We start from the raw sequence: 16,692 nt of genomic DNA, 5'->3' as shown, positions 1-16,692 counted from the left end.
TGTCTTCCACCCAAACCTTCTTCTCAGCTCAAGTATAATTTAATGTAAATTTTAATTTTACATTCCCCTTCTTCATATTTGAAGCTTGACCTGGATAAAGTGCTGCTTGATGGAGAAAACAAAGCAGCATATTGATTGAATGCGCCTGTGTCTCATTTTATAGAATAGCATTTAAAATGTTTACATTATTTACAATATTAAATGTAAAAATTCATCAGATTTTTGCAGTGGTTCAGAAAACAGGAGACTCTCTGCAGCATTTCCATTAGCACTGAACTGTGCCTGGGTCTCATCATTGTCATTCATTAGCACTACATGCCCAGTAAACATTATAGTTTTTTTTTTCTCTGGGAATAACGATTCTCATGGGTGAAGAGTTCTTTCCCAGCCTCAGCATGTAATAAGTGTAAGGACAAGACTAACTTGAATCATTAAATTAACATTAAGGTTGAACATTCAGAGAAAAGCTGAATGGAGATTTCTCTGCTGGAATAAATGCTACTGTTGGAAAAAATGGGTAACTTGCAGGAGTACGGGTGGTTCTCACATGCACAATAAATTCCCAATGGAACAAGTGTTGGTTTGCTCACTTTTTCTTTATAAAAAATGGCATATTCATAGTCACAGTTCCAGCGCAGTTATATTTGCCATGCCCTCAGTGCTCATTCTACCCTTTGGAGATCTGAAACAAATGTAAGTTCACTTTATCAGATTTCTGTGGGTTTGGGATGCTTTTACTATGTGTTCTGCTGACTGTACTGATTAATGCCCAGATTCTGATGGATTTCAATGGGACTTAAGCATGTTTTAAAGTGCTTTTGAGGAGTTGGAGCCTAAATGTACTTACTCAAGGAAAGCTTCTACGGGATCTCCAAAACGTTGTCTAGTGTAGACAGTGAGCACTGGGAGCACTTTCCTTGATAGCTACCCATTGGGTATTGTGTAGGGGACAATACCCTGGTGCCGTTTCAACTCATGAAAAAGACATTCTGAGTCTTGAACACAGCCTCTCTTGTGAGGGAAAAATAAGCCAAATCAGACAGGAATAGGGAAAGGAAGAGGAAGCAGGAGACTGTACAGAAGGTTCATATTTCCTGTCTGCCATTGAGTACAGTTCCTTGGGCTTCTCTGTTACCCTGAGTTGAAAGGGTCTTGGGAGTGAGCTAATGGACCATAATCATGCTGAACTGCCAGCCAAATGTGCATTAGTGTGGGGAAGATGAGGAGGCACAACAGCAGGGACCTCTATAGTTTTCATGGGAAAAATACTAGTTTTCATGGGTGAATATTTAAATTACACAAAGATGCATTTTGTAGTGGCCTGCCTTCACCAAAGAACAACAAATAGTCTGGTAGCACTTTAAAGACTAACAAAACATGTAGATGGTATCATGAGCTTTTGTGGGCACAGACCACACTCCGGTCATCTGAAGAAGTGGGCTGTGCCCATGAAAGCTCATGATAGGTTCTACATGTTTTGTTAGTCTTTAAGGCACTACCAGACTATTTGTTGTTTTTTAAGTTTTTCCTGTTACAGACTAACGAGGCTACCCTGCTGAAACTTTTCACCAAACAATGTTTCCTAGAAAAGTTAGCACATATCCGAAAGAAGAATCAGAATTTCCACCAGCATTGTAGCTTGTGATACTCTATTGGTAGAGGGAAGATCCTTTTTCTCCTACATTCTTGAGGGTTCCCTCAGCCCCCTCCTTCTAAATGTTTCAGTCCTAGTTGGGCTCTTGAAATGAAACAAAGTCTTGTCCTTCACAGTAGGCCACTTCAGCTTAAAAAAACAGCATTGTTTTCTTTGGGGGGGTGTCTAAACTACATGGCTCCATCGATGGAGCCATGTAGATTAGGCTGATCGGCAGAGGGAAATGAAGCCACGATTTAAATAATCGTGGCTTCATTTAAATTTAAATGGCTGCCGCGCTGAGCTGACAAACAGCTGATCAGCTGTTTGTTGGCTCAGCGTGCTTGTCTGGACGCTCTTGCGCTGACCTGAAAGCCCTTTATCGACCTCCCTGTTATGCCTCGTAGGATGAGGTTTACCGGGGAGGTTGATAAAGGGCTTTCATGTCGACAGGGGAGCGTCCGGACTGCCCCCATCTGCTGACAAACAGTTGATCGGCTCAGCGCGGCAGCCATTTAAATTTAAATGAAGCCGTGATTATTTAAATAGTGGCTTCATTTCCCTCTGCCGAACAAACAAATCTACATGGCTCCGCTGATGGAGCCCTGTAGTCTAGACGTACCCTGGGAGAACTGGGTCCATTTTCTTGCACATCATCTTGCAGCCAAAGATCCAGCCCCAGCCCCACCTGCCTCCTACATTCTCTTTCTTACCACAACAAAATATGTCACTATCACAGCCATAGAATTCCCTTCCACATGTGCAGTAAGCAAAGTTAGGCATGAAGTTTGAATTTCAACTTTACAGTGATTTTTACAGCTTTCGTGACAGTGTCACATATTTGGTGAAATCCACATAAGTCTGAAAGTAATCGTCTTAATTGTAGTAGATGGAGATGGAAAAGACTTCCTAGATCATTTAATCTATCCCTTTGCAAGTGCAGGATACATTACACTGATACTTAAAAAACCTGGCAATTAAAAGGTAATGGTAGATTAATGGGGAGCACATCTACATTTTTTTAAAGGTGGAATGAGTGGTCCTTCAAGGTATGTAGAGGAGAGAAATGATTGATGAAAAGAAAAACAGGAGCACACAGCCTGAATTTAAGTTAACGTAGTAGTAGATTCAATGCATCCTTGAAATTTTTACTGCAATAAATTGCAAGGTAGAGGAAGATAATTGGAAGAACCTGATTACTGGACCCAGTTCCTCCTCTTCCTTGCAAGTTTTTTTTAAGCAGTCCATGTCTGCAGATTTTGTCTTGTGCTTAGCTTTGCCTGGTGGTAGAGTACATGTGCCTTTGATTATTATTACCACAAGAGAGCAAATTTAACCTCCGATAAGAGCTTACGTGAGGGCACAATAGAGTTCTTATTCACTTTGTACAAGTGTAATCTTGATGGTACAGTTTGATTAGCTTTAAACTCATCACAGTTGTAATGGGATCCCCCAGGGTGCAGACTAGGACCGTGGGACTGCTGTGGCCCCTTAAATCTCTCCTGAGTGGCCTGTCTCTCACAACATCTTGTGAGTGGCCAACAGCAAATCCTCCAGGAGCTCTCATCACTCAGCACAACCACATGCGTAGTCTAGCACACAGCCAGATTGCATGAATGCTCCCTGAGCCACTCATGAATCTCTCAGAGTGAGACATTTTCTCCTCTCCCCACCTCCCAGGACCATACCTCAGAAATATGCCATCTAAGTAATTAATTGGTTCACCACTTCCTTAACGGAAAGTGGATAGACACTAGCTTTTGTAAAATCTGAGCAGATTTACCACACTTTATACAAACTCACAGGCAAAAACAAACAGTAAAACAAGTTTATTGACTACAATGGTAGAATGTAAGTGACTATAAGTTGCACTGGCTCCCAATTAATTCACGGGACCGGGGTTCGTCCCAGATACTATTTATTGTGTAACCACCACCCCCATTCACCTATAAGTATTTCCACAGGTTCTGTGCAGTCATATACACTCAACGCCTTCGTCGAGGCTGTGTTTCTCACAAACGATTTGCGCCCCGGAAGGGGCTCTCTCTCCCGAGTCCCAACCCAGGGCCCTAAGGGTAGGGAACCCTCGTCCCTACCCAGCGGATGGGGTTGCAGACCCTAAAACACCCACTCATGGGTTCCAGGGCCCTGCCCTGGGTTACTTCCTCTTCCCTCCCACCTCCGGGGGCTCCCCCACTTGTAACAACACACCGCCTCCTTCTTCTCCCTCTTCTGCCTCTGCTGCTCCCTTTTCCCCCTCCTGTCCAGCCAGCTCTCCTTTTGAATTCTCCACTGCCCTTCTGGGGTCTGTCATCACACCACGACTGGTGCGTGACATCATCAGTCTGCGCCACCCCCCACATCCTACCGGCTGCTGCTGTTCTCCGTCCCTGATTCTCTGGCGGGCGCCGTCCGGCTGTGAGGTGCCCAGCTGGTATTTATCCAGGATGCTTCCACTGGGCGCCCTCGGCTGTGGCTCCCCCAAGTGCGGGTCCGCAGCGCCCCATCACAGGTGGGCAATAATTTTTAATGGGAGGCCACTCTAAAAATTTGATAAGTGCTCAAGGGCCACAGTCTTCCATGATATTAATGGAGAAGGTGTGGGGTTGGGATAGAGGTTAGGTGCAGATGAGAGCTTGAGGTAAGGGATCTGGAAAGGAGTGTGTGAAAGAGGGGGTTGTGACCTGGGAAAGGAGTGCAGGAGAGGGTGCAGGGATTTGGGTTGTGACTTGGGGTAGGTGATTGGGGTGTAAAGTCTGGGAGGGGTTATGGGTGCAGAATCAGAGGTGCATAGGGTTTGGGTTACATGAGTAGGAGTGCAGGAGAGGGAAAGAGGTTTGGGAGGAGGAAAGGGCTGTGGCTGGGAGACACTTACTCGGGCAGCTCCCGGCCAGCAGCCTAGCTGGTTCCTCAGGGTCTCTGCCTTCCATGCCCCTGCACTAACTGCAGGGGTGCTGCAAGCCTGGAGGCCAGAGGGGTACTTCATGCACTTCCTGTCCTGCAAACAGGCAATTCCCAATGACTGGTTTCCAGCCAATGGGAGCCGCAAAGTTTTTCTGGGGGAGGGGGCAGCGCACAAAGCCTCTTCCTTCCTTCTCCCAGGCTGGCAGCATTCAGAGAGCTGCTCTGAGCACAGAGCGGGAGTGGGGCAGGCAAGCAGCCTGCCAGAGGTTTCTGACAGCCAGATTCAGTGGCTTGGCAGGCTGTATTTTGCCTGTCCCTGCTATAGGCATTGTGCAAAAAGTCAGAATAATTACCAAGAGAAAATAAAATGTAAACACACAGTCTAAACTCTCACCCTATTAGACTGTGCAACATCTGGATAAAAGAAGTTTCTCACCCCAATGGATATTAGTCTATAGAACATAGATTTCACTTTGAAATTTGGGCCAGTCCCCTCTGATGCAGTATTCAGAGTGTTCTTGTTGTTTGCAAGAATGGTGGAGCAGGAAAGACAGCAAGGATGGGGCCCTGTGATTGGTTTTTATACTCTCTATCCATGTGCTTGGGAAGCACAAGTCCAGGCATGTCTTGGAAACTGAGTTTCCAAGCAAAGTTGAACAATTGTCCTGATTTGGCCTCATACAGATGAGTCATCACATTTTAGCTTCCTTGTTAAACAATGACTGTTGACACCCCCACCTGACCATTGGTTACTCTTCTTGCTGTTGTCTCTGGGAAGTTAATACCTAGCTGATGCCCCAATTTACAGCATGCATTAGTGATGACCATACATCATATTCACATAATTTCATATGCATTGATTATATATCTATATGGATAGAGAAATGACTCTTAGCAGGTAATACCCTTTCCTCTAACACCTTAGAAGGCATGCTTTATATGTGAGACCGTGAGGATATAAAAATGTGGAATATGGGAGTTCGAATATGCTCCGCCAAAGTACAGAGTGTCACAACAGTGATGGGTCAACTTAATTCTAATAATTAAGAAATGACTAAAGAAGGGCAGTCATTCCACTAATGGTTTACATTTGCATATACGTATTCTTGTCAGATGAGGACATTGCATAAACCATGCATGGTAAGAACATACTTATTTTACCACCATTTTTAAATCTTCTGTTACTTAGAAATACAAGTAGCACATTTACATGATACATATTTGTATTTGAGAGAAAGAACAGATTGGATTTTGTCTATATTAGGATAAAGTACATATAGAAGTACATTACATGATGGTACTCTATTATGGTCTTCACTTAAAGATTATTACTTGTTATTCATAGGCACATGCAAATATTGTACAAGACACAAATGCTGTCTTTTCATAGTATGAAGGTATCAGTATTGAAAATGGCTTATTACTATTTCAGAAGAAAATTTGTTTGATAAAACTTAACATATTTGTTTAGTATCAAATATTTACTTTGCATTGATATACAACTTGATTCCTTTCTCCTACCAATTTTATATCAATGTCGTGCCAGTAACTGTATCAGGTTACTCATGATTTACTACTGTGAGAGGAGCATTAAGCCCTATAACAGGGCAGCCTGCCCCTTTAAAGGCCAGGGGAGCCATGGAGCAGCTGTTCCTGTTCTGGAGAGAAGCCCAGAAGGCAGGTGCCGGGAATCATCTGACTTAGCTGGGCAGCATTTAGTGATTGGAACTGATGAATCCCAGGTGGATGATATAAATGAGGGACCCAACAGCATGAAGCAGGCTAGGACCAGGAGAGTGCTGATTGCAGCACTAGGTGGCTAAGAGGGTAGACAAGTGATTGAAGGTCCAGGACACTTTGTGATTGGTAGTTAGAAGACCCCACAATCTCAGCTGAGAACAGCATTGCTGCTTTTTTAGATTATTGTTCTAGTTTCCCTATTTTATGGTAATGAATAACTGGAGCCTTCAGGAAAAGGTTACAAACTGAACTTGGTGTTACTTATTGTTTGCCCTATACTAGTGATTGGATCCATCAGACTACACACACATAATTATTTCTGTTAGCCTAGATCTTAGTAACAAATTCAAATTTTCAGGCCAGATTCTCAGCAGGTGTAAATCAACCTAGCTCTGTTTAACTTTAGTGCAGTTATACTGATTTACATGAAGAGCTAGTTCTTCATTTTTTTAAAGTCTAGTTTAGTATAATATTTATCATTCTGTTTTTCTACTGTACCTAAGTCATCTTTGTGTTTGAAAAATTCTGATTCTTTTTCAGTTCTAATTGACATCCACAGGATTTGCTGAAACTATTTCATTGATATTATGAGCCCTTGAAAAATAAAGCACACAAAACCACTTTTGAGACACTTGGGTTGACGTACTGTGGTACTGATTGTTTATGTTGATAGTTACCCAACAGGTTGGCAATACTTCTATATCAAGCAGTGAGAAATCTGTCATATCTCTCTATGATCTTGTGGGTGGGGAAGACAGGAGAGCTGATTTCAGCCTGGCTCAGCCTTCACCAATGTGGCAAACAGATCTCCAGGTGTGTGAGGAGAGTGATAAAGTTTGCAACTGTCACCATTTTACAATAGCTCACAATTAAAGTTAGAGGGACAAGGTGGGTGAGGTGATATCTTTTATTGGACAAACTTCTGTTGGTGAGAGAGACAAGCTTTCAAGCTTGCACAGTTTGTCAGCAGCAGAGACAGGAAGAGAAAAGGTCACAAGAGGACAGTGTCCATTGCTAGCATCAGGTTTTAGAGTAAGGGCTATATGGGAGAAAATAAGGAACATTTGGAGCTAATTAAGTCACTAATTGGAAAATAAGGAACAGTTGGTTGCTGTAGCTATTGGAATGTTTTAGGGAACAAATTTTTGGGAGGTCATTATAATATTGCTTTGTGGTGATACAAGGAGAACAAGGATGAAAAATGGTAGTAGAAAACAGTTTTGAGAGTCTTGAATATAACAGATTGTTTTTCTATAGTAACACCTCTAACAGAAGCTGGAGTGGAACGGACAGGGTGGGGGTAGGGAGGAGGTTGTGCATTGCTGTTAGAGCTCTGCTTCTCTAAAAGAGTGTTTTTTAAATTAATTTAAATGCATATTTTACATACTTCTGCTGGAAATATCATTTTAGATTCCACATAGTGTATTCAGCTGGGACAGAGAATATGGTTTTATGGTTAAAATCCTAGATGAATAACATACCCGATAAGATAAAGTCTCTAGGTAAGAACATGTGCTTGCTAATGTCTATTTTCCTGATATCAAATATTGAGGAGGACCTGAGCCCATGCGCAAGATGATGTGAAAGAAGATCTGATGCTGGAGCACATTCAGTCCCCAAAAAAGCCACTTTTAGGCCTGGCCACAATACAGCTCTAACTATATTAGTGCATGAGTATCCAGTTTAATTGTAGGTCTCTGTAGTATAACATTATTTTTGTTACTAACATGAAGGGGACAACATATCTATAGAATCAAGTTAGGGAAATGTGTATAATCTATAGCCAGACCATATTTCAAACAGAAAGGCTATACTAAAACTACACTCCTGATCATGTTGCAGAGTTGTTTAACATGTTACTGTTTAACATGGTTGAATGAAATAAGTTCTTGTATTCGAAACTGACTGTATTGTATGGATGCATATGGGGTTATTGAATGAATTGGTGCCACTATTAGATTTTGAAGGGATAAACCACTTTACTGTAATACTCCTTAGTATCTGTGTAATGCACATACCTACGGTGCAGCATTTGCTTTATTTATGTATTTATTTAAGCCTAAAAAGAGAGAAACAGTGGGGAGGAGCCATGAGTTTTAGCTGAATCCTCTTTGTGTATGTGTGTAGAAAGCAGGACAGCTCCAGTGGAAGGGCCCAGGGACCACTAGATGAAGTGTGAGAGAGATCGGGTGTGCTCAGTAGATGTTTCTGAAGATGTACAGAAAGTTTCCACTAAGGGGAAACTTGCAATAGGTGGTGGTCTCGCTCTTGATTCTAGAAGACTAGTCTGATCAGGCTCAGAGCCATTGCTTAAGGACTTTGAGTGTCAGAGCTTGTGAATCAGGGGTTATAAGGTAAGGGTCTCTTTGACTGTTTCATCTGTTCCTTCTGTGAGACCTTATGCAAGTGGACATATTTCTGATTAGTTTGTTTCTTTTGATTCCTCAGGCCCAGACCCTTTTTCAGGGAACATTTGATGCCTCAGTTGGAGGAAAGTAAGAATGGGCTTACCTGCAGTGCCAGCCATAGCTACAGGAGGAGTGTGGGGAGGTACAGTGCATTGCAGAGTGCAGAGGGGAATGTATCTGTGTGCATATTAAAGTACTATATATATATACACACATACACTCTAGTGAAATCTTGGTTTCTATCATAGAAACCAAGTGGGGAAGTATGTATAGGGAACACCAGTAGATGTTGTGCCTAACAGTCACAAGGATTCCAAGTACTGTTTTCAGATGTCTATGTATTAAATGCTTGTTCTCTAAGCAAGTTTCTGTGTCCTCTCTGAGGCTGACTGATTTCACACTTCCCATTTTCCTGCACATCACCTTCTCTCTCTGCGGAAGCACAGGGTTCAGAAGTATTTCATGGGGTTAAACTTCAGAACTATAATAGGCAAAAGCCTGAAAGCAGGTATTAATATCTTGTTTAAAATGGGGCCAAGATCCTCAGTTGGCATAAATTAACATAACTGTTTTCAATGGAGCATCACCAATTTACACTAAAATTGAAGGGACCAAGACAAAGTCTTTGCTCTGGTTCAGCAGTGCCTTGTCCTGGTGTAGTTATATACACTTATGCAAAACAGATGTAGAATGCTGCCATATCAGAACACATTGCGTTATTGCACCCATTTTGCTCAGGGAAAAGTTTTACTTTATTGCACCCACTTTGCCTGGGAAAAATAGATGCAGTATACCGACTTGTCCTCATGTAGACATCTGCATCTATTTTCCACCAACTGTACATAACTACACAAGGACATGGCAATGCAGAATCTGACCAAAGATTCTTTATCAAGCCCCCTTCCCAAATGCACAATGTGAATAAATTAAAAATAAAGTGCTTGGGGAGCTATGAATGAAAAGAACAATAAAAGAGCTACATATTAATTATGTAATTAGAAAAATGATCAGCAGCCTGATACTTGATAGCAAATCATATGCTATCCACAGGAAATGGATGTGGACACTCAGATCTAACTGATAAACTTATTTAAACGTTACACTTCTGTGGTCTGTCCCTTTGAAAATGGTTGTGGTATGTGGTAAATAGTACAGTTGATGCTGCTATACCACTCTGTGTTTATCAGTGGTGAGAAAAGAAAATCCCACATCAAAGGGTAGAATACAAATTAGTACTGACTCACAAGGAAAGGAAACTTATGCAAGGATTTTTTTTTAAAGTACCATTTCTCCACTTTGTTCTTCCAAACTGAAATATTTTTCCTTCTCTTAATGCTCCATCTCTTTCGGAATAAGCCCTTGGTGGCTTCAATGGAGACAGGACAGGTGTGATTACAGCACAAAACATACAGTTTAAAAGAACACTATTTCTGTTCACTAGAAGCTGGTAGGCCTGATTTTGATCACCCTTAAACCAGCTTTACACCAGTGTAATGCCACATGGTGAAGCCTTGGCCCTATAGAAGCCACTGAGAAAATTCAAAAGGGCCAAGGTTTCTCATTGATTTAAAGGGGTTACCACTGTACACGGACCTCTTTGACAATCCGAGAGCGTACTCGGTTGTGAAGGCACTCATTGTGGCCCTGCTTAGCCCTGCCAGATTTCTCTATGGCACCGGTGTGGTGTGCAGAATGGGCTTCAGCTGATGTCAGAAACCAGTCTCTCATACCTGATACTAAGGCTATGTCTACACTGGCGTGATCTTGAGCCAGAGATATGCAAATGAGGCTGTGTGGCATTTTGCCGAACATCATTTGCATATCTAATGAGCTGCCATTTTTGCGGAAGAGGCTCTTGCGCCAGAAGGAGTGTCTACACTGCCCTTTCTTGCGCAAGAAAAACCCTCTTGCGCAATGCCTCTATGCTGATTATTTTCAGGAAGAATGGCATTGCACAAGAGGGTTTTTCTTGAGCAAGAAGGGGCAGTGTAGACAGCTCCTTCTGGTGCAAGAGCCTCTTCTGCAAAATGGCAGCTCATTAGATATGCAAATGAGGCTCGGCGATATTCCATTTTAGCCATCGGGCTTTCTTGCGCAAAAAATTAAGGTGCCTGTCTACACTGGCTCTCTTGTGCAAGTATTCTTGTGGAAGAGGGCTTATCCCTGAGTGGGAGCGTCAAAGTATTTGCGCAAGAAGCACTGAATTCTTACATTAGAACGTCCGTGCTCTTGCGCAAATTCAAACGGTCAGTGTAGACAGCTGGCAAGTTTTTGTGCAAAAGCATCTGCTTTTGTGCAAAATCTTGCCAGTCTAGACGCACCCGAGATGTATAGTGGAAAATGGAGGCTCTCAGCTATTCTGTCAATGTGGGATCTGGAGTAGTCTTTCTTGCTGCTACTTTAGAATTGGCCATGTTTATCCAGAAGTCATACCAGATCAGGGAAGTAATGAGACACTAGCTGGCTCTCCCCTAACCCTGATGCCTTGCCCACCTGAGATGCCATACTGGGTCTTGAAGAGCTAGCAGCAGCAGTTTGCTTCGGGCCTGCATGTTTATGCAAGACAGATGAAGAAAAGCTCCTTTTACCATCTTACCCCAGCACCCTTACAAGTCAGAACAAATGTTTAGGTGCCATCATTCCCATGACCACACTCAAACACAGCACAGAATGTGAACTGGTACAAACAGTGCATTGATTTCACCACTGACAATATAGAAAATGCTTCCATAATAACCACTGGTGGCTTTATCTGGTTATCCTTGGACCTTTTACATTAGATAACCTAGATATTGCTAAATTACATACTCAATGTAGTACATCCTTATAGTGAGTACAGATAATAGTTACAGAAAACTTTATCTAGTTATCTAAGGCAAGTCTGGAAAATGTTCAAGTTTGACCACTGTATGTAGTTATAATTGCAAGTCTCCTAAGAAAGTGACAGATCCTTCAATTCTAACCTTCCCATCAGAGTCTCCAACTGCTCATCCCATATCCCTCTCTCCCTGTGTCTTCTGCTATTCTCGTCCTTTTTTCTGACTACTTCTGAGGCTTGTCTATAGGGCAAGTATGTGTGCAGCAATCTAGGATGCGAATTTATGGCTCACTAGTTACTCCACAGTAACTCCCCATGTGGAAATTTACTACACACTAAAAGCCTCATGTTTAATGGGGCCCAAAAAGCAGCATGGCAATTAAATCTGCTCTGTGCAATTTTAATGCATAATAAAAGTGTCTATATGGGGAGTTAGTGTGGAGTAGCGAGTGTTCTGTAAATTCACACCCTAGATGTCAATGCACTAACTTTCTTAAAAAAAACCTGAAGATTCCTTAACCTAGTACTTTGTTTACCATCCTGTTAGAGTGATTCTTGTAGTAACTTTGTTTTACCACATTGGATGTCACTGAAGTTATTTCTACACAGCAGCGTTATTTCGGAGTGACTGATGTTATTCCAAAATAACATAGTGTGTGTCTACACATCAAGTCTGTTATTTTGAAATAAATTTGAAATAATGGGCTTTTTACTCTGACTTCTGTAAACCTACAGGGTGTGTCTACACTGGGCCACTTATTCCGGAGAATCAGCCGCTTTTCCGGAATAAGCCGCGAGCTGTCTACACTGGCCCTTGAATTTCCGGAAAAGCAACGATGCTGTACTGTACAAAATCAGCCGCTATTCCGGAAACCGTACGATGCTCCCGCTCGGGCATAAGTCCTTTTTCCGGAAAAGCTTTTCCGGAAAAGGGCCAGTGTAGACAGCTTTTCCGGAAAAGCAGAAGAAACGTAAAAAAGCGGTTTGGACGGCGGGAGACCCCGTAGAAGCCACGGACTTCCGCATTACCCGAAGGCTTAAAGAGCCAGCACGTTACTGGCCGCACGTGGCAGGAGGCCCTCAGAGACCTCCCTTCCCAGCTCTGCGACGTGGCAAGTGTGCTGCCCAGCCACCTCAGCGGAGGCATGGCAGCTCGAGGTGGTCAGCCACCGTCACCCGGGGCAGAGGAGGAAGCCCCCAGGGGCCGGAAGCGCAGGGCCCCATCCTGGACCCCCAGGGAGCTGGAGGCCCTCCTGGACCTGTGGGAGGAGGAGGAGGGTCTCCATGACCTCCAGTCCCGCCGCCGGAATGCTGAGCTGTACACCCGGATGGCCCGGAACCTCGCCCAGCAAGGGCACCCCAGCCGCAACTGCGAGCAGGTCCGCTCGAAGGTTAAGGAGTTGCGGCTGGGGTACGTGCGGGCCACGGAGGGGAGGGGAGCAGGGCCTGATGCCTGCCCCTATTTTGAGCGGCTGAACTCATTTTTGGGCGAGCCAGCCCCGCAAGGCCCAGCTGTCCCCGTTGACACCTGCCAGCACCCCCCGATCATTCGTCCCACCGAACCGGAGGAGGAAGACGACAGCGGCGGCGCTTCGGGAGAGGAGGCCAGCGTTGCCACCCAGCAGGCCCCCTCCAGCAGCTCCTCTGTGGCCGGGGAGGAACCCACTGGTGAGTCTTTGAAGGTTACACTCCCAAAGGGCGGGGGGCGGAGGGCGGGGGGGAGCGAGACCCAAGTGTCCGGAGGGGGGAAGGGGAGAGCATGTCACTCAGGCCACGTGAGCTGCACGCTGCATAGCATGCGGCAGTTAGCAGCACGTGCAACCACGTGCAGCCTGGTGACTGAGCGGCAGGTGGCCGTGGCAGGCAGCTGCGGGCACGGCTGGGACCGTGCTTCTCACACACATTTCAGCGGGATCAGGGGGAAGGGTGGATGCCGGCTGGAACCGGCCAGGGCCCGAGGGACTCAGCCCAGAGCCTGCTGCTCCACCAAGGGGTGCAGCACAGGGAATGGCACACTGTCCCAGGCCTGGCTGTGAGGCACAGCCAGCTGCTCCTGGGATAAGTGCAGCGTCACAGTCCTGTGACCGTGGACCGCCACCGAGCCGCTCACCTGCTCCCAGTGCCTTGGCAGGTTCCCCGAGGGAAGTCCCCACTGCGGCCACACCTGTCCCTGGGCTACCAGGCTTGCGGGAGGGATAGTGGGAGGGAGATGGGCCCCTGAGTTTTGCTGCAAGGATGGGACATCCCCCCACCCAGTCACCCTTTCTGGTTCTGACCAGGAGATATCGCACGCAATGGGATCTGAGAGCCCAGACCGCCACTGACAGGTGTGCTCCCAGGCACTGCGTGGGGATGCATCTCGCTCCCTGTCAAACACCAGTGATTAGCCCTAAGCTTTTCACAGTGTCCACCGGCAGGGAGTTCCACAGGTGAACGCAGCACAAGCACCCTCCTGCCCTGCACGGAGCCAGGATACAGACCGGTGCTTACAATACTGCAGGGAGGACCCTACTCCCAGGGGTGGTCCTTCTTGCCAACATACAACACCCCCCGGGAGCAGGAGGGGAACTGAGTGGGCCCAAGCCACAACTGTGCGGTCACCTGGGGCTCTGGGGTGGAGGGCATGGAAGTGTGGGGACAGTGGATGGCCTGCCTGACTGACCCGTCCTTTCTTCTCTTCCCTGCAGCGGGACCCAGCACCAGACCAGCGACTCCAGCAGCAGCGGCACCCCCAGCTGCCCAAGCCCGGAGGACCAGGCTCCGACACCGGGACCAGCTGCTTCGGCGTCATGTCACCGCGGTGGAGGGGATCCAGACCTCCATTGCGGAGCGTGTGCAGGGGGACCAGGAGTGGCGGCAGGAGGGATGGGCTGCGTTCCTGGAGGAATGCCGCGAGATGCGTGCCACAATGGGCACCCTGACGGCACATTTAATACATGCCATCCACTATGGCATGGCCGGACCGCATGCCCCCGCCATCCCTCCGGGAGCACAGCCCATGCCCCCTCCTATCCCTGCTCCTCTCCCAGCTCCTGCTCCTCTCCCTGCTCCTGCTCCTCTCCCTGCTCCTGCTCCTGCTCCTCTCCCTGCTCCTGCTCCTGCTCATGCTCATGCTCCTGACCCTGACCCTGCTCATGCTCCTGACCCTGACCCTGCTCATGGTCCTGCTCCTGACCCTGAAGACCGTGCTCCTACTCGTGCTTCTACTCGTGCTCCTACTCGTGCTCCTACTCGTGGGCACCTCAGCGTGCAGGCTGCCCCAACGCGGTCTGCCCAGCGTGGGCAGGTCCGCCCCCAGAGGGGCGCTCGCAGGGGCCACCCGTCCCAGTAACTGCCCCCCCCCTCCTTCTCGCAGTTAAAGGTCCCCCCCCCTCCTTCTCGCAGTTAAAGGTCCCCCCCTCCTTCTCGCAGTTAAAGGTCCCCCCCCCTCCTTCTCGCAGTTAAAGGTCCCCCCCTCCTTCTCGCAGTTAAAGCTCCCCCCCCCTCCTTCTCGCAGTTAAAGGTCCCCCCCTCCTTCTCGCAGTTAAAGGTCCCCCCCCCTCCTTCTCGCAGTTAAAGGTCCCCCCCTCCTTCTCGCAGTTAAAGCTCCCCCCCCCTCCTTTGTAAATAAAAAGTTCTGTTTTCATTTCAATCTTGTGTGGTTATTGTGTTCCTCTAGTAACTGTACAGAAATTATGTGAGATGCCAATTAGCCACTTCAATTTAAAGAGGGTTACAACTGTGGACAACAAATTCATGACTCTATCACCGGGGGGGGGGGGGGGGGGGGGGCTTTTTCAGTGGTCATTGGTTCGCGGCGCATAAAGAAATACTTGAGACTTTTCAGTAAAGATGTAAACCAGAAACTATATTTACATAGCAACAAACAAGCAGAAAAAAATGGTTACAATATGCAGTACAGTACACATTCAAAAACATAAGTTAGGCGCAGGGAGGACGATTGTGGTGTTGCTGGCCACCTCGATCCTTTGGTCCTTCCGGGCCTCAGGAGAGGAACAGCCAGGAGATCCCTCGACGGATGACTGTGGTGTTGCTGGCCACCTCGATCCTTTGGTCCTTCCGGGCCTCAGGAGAGGAACAGCCAGGAGATCCCTCGACGGATGACTGTGGTGTTGCTGGCCACCTCGATCCTTTGGTCCTTCCGGGCCTCAGGAGAGGAACAGCCAGGAGATCCCTCGACGGATGACTGTGGTGTTGCTGGCCATGTCAGTCCTTTGGGCCTTCCGGGCCTCAGGAGAGGAACAGCCAGGAGATCCATTGAAGATGGCACTGATGTAAGCCTTCGACACAAGTCCCAAATCCTGTTGGCTGTTCCTCAGGACGGCGATGGTGGCCTAAACCCTAGCCTAACTTAAAAGAAAAACCCTAACTACACCCGACGCACCCGACGAACAGACTCGATGACGGCCGCGATGTGCTGTGACCCGACGCTTTACTATACTATGGGGAGGGGGGAGGTAAGAGGAGGAGGTGGGGAAGGGTAGGAGCTGGGACGGAGTACTCTGGGGTGACCCAAGCGACCCTGCTACGGGGCTTGGGCAAACATGTCCACCAGGGCCTCTCTAATGCGCACCGCCTCCTGGCGCGCCTGGCGGATGGCAGCTGTGTCGGGCTGGTCCAAGGTCTGTGCCTCAGCTGCCACCCATGCAGGGAGGAAGGCCTCCCCACTGCGCTCCACAATATTGTGGAGCACGCAGCACGCGGCCAGCACTTCTGTTGCATTCTGCTCACCCATGTCGAGACGGGTGAGCAAACAACGGAAGCGGGCTTTTAACCGTCCAAACGCCAGCTCCACTGGGTTTCGGGCCCGGTTGAGGCGGTCGTTGAACCGGGCCCGGTTCTGGTCCGGCTGCCCCGTGTAGGGCCGCATGAGCCAGGGCATCAGGGGGTAGGCCGCATCCCCGACGATGCAGATGGGCATCGGCACATTCCCGACAGTCAAGTCCCGCCGGGGGAAGTAGGTGCCCGCCTCCAACCTCTGAAACAGTCCTGAGTTCCGGAGGATGCGGGCGTCGTGTGCCCGGCCGGACCAGCCGCCGTAGATGTCCAGGAAGCGACCCCGGTGATCCACGAGGGCTTGCAGGACGATGGAGCAGTACCCCTTGCGGTTCATGAAATGGCCCGCTCGATGCTCCGGGGCCCGGATGGCGATGTGGGTGGCGTCCAGGGCTCCCCCGCAGTTGGGGAAC

General features: G+C 47.3%; 1 protein-coding gene and 1 long non-coding RNA gene across 3 annotated transcripts in view; one reads left to right on the top strand and one right to left on the bottom strand.

The window, feature by feature from the left end:
- Positions 1 to 16,692, bottom strand: part of LOC102456494 (uncharacterized) — a 134,228-nt gene that overhangs the window by 114,334 nt on the left and 3,202 nt on the right. The gene's annotated exons all lie outside the window — the stretch shown is intronic.
- On the top strand, positions 12,242 to 14,874 carry LOC142827376 (uncharacterized). Its single transcript, XM_075922645.1, has 2 exons — positions 12,242 to 13,171; positions 14,191 to 14,874. Exons 1-2 carry the CDS (start codon positions 12,649 to 12,651, stop codon positions 14,832 to 14,834), a joined length of 1,167 nt encoding a protein of 388 aa, XP_075778760.1. The 5' UTR covers positions 12,242 to 12,648; the 3' UTR covers positions 14,835 to 14,874.

The sequence above is a fragment of the Pelodiscus sinensis genome, chromosome 2, assembly GCF_049634645.1.
Source record: "Pelodiscus sinensis isolate JC-2024 chromosome 2, ASM4963464v1, whole genome shotgun sequence".
NCBI classification, from domain to species: domain Eukaryota; kingdom Metazoa; phylum Chordata; order Testudines; family Trionychidae; genus Pelodiscus; species Pelodiscus sinensis.
Note: the sequence above shows the minus strand (reverse complement) of the source record. Positions and strands in the feature narration are given on the sequence as shown.

Coding starts and splice junctions, on each gene's coding strand:
- LOC142827376 (XM_075922645.1), top strand. CDS start 12,649: ATGGCAGCTCGAGGTGGTCAGCCACCGTCACCCGGGGCAGAGGAGGAA. Junction 13,172..14,190: donor GGCCGGGGAGGAACCCACTG/GTGAGTCTTTGA, acceptor TCTTCCCTGCAG/CGGGACCCAGCACCAGACCA.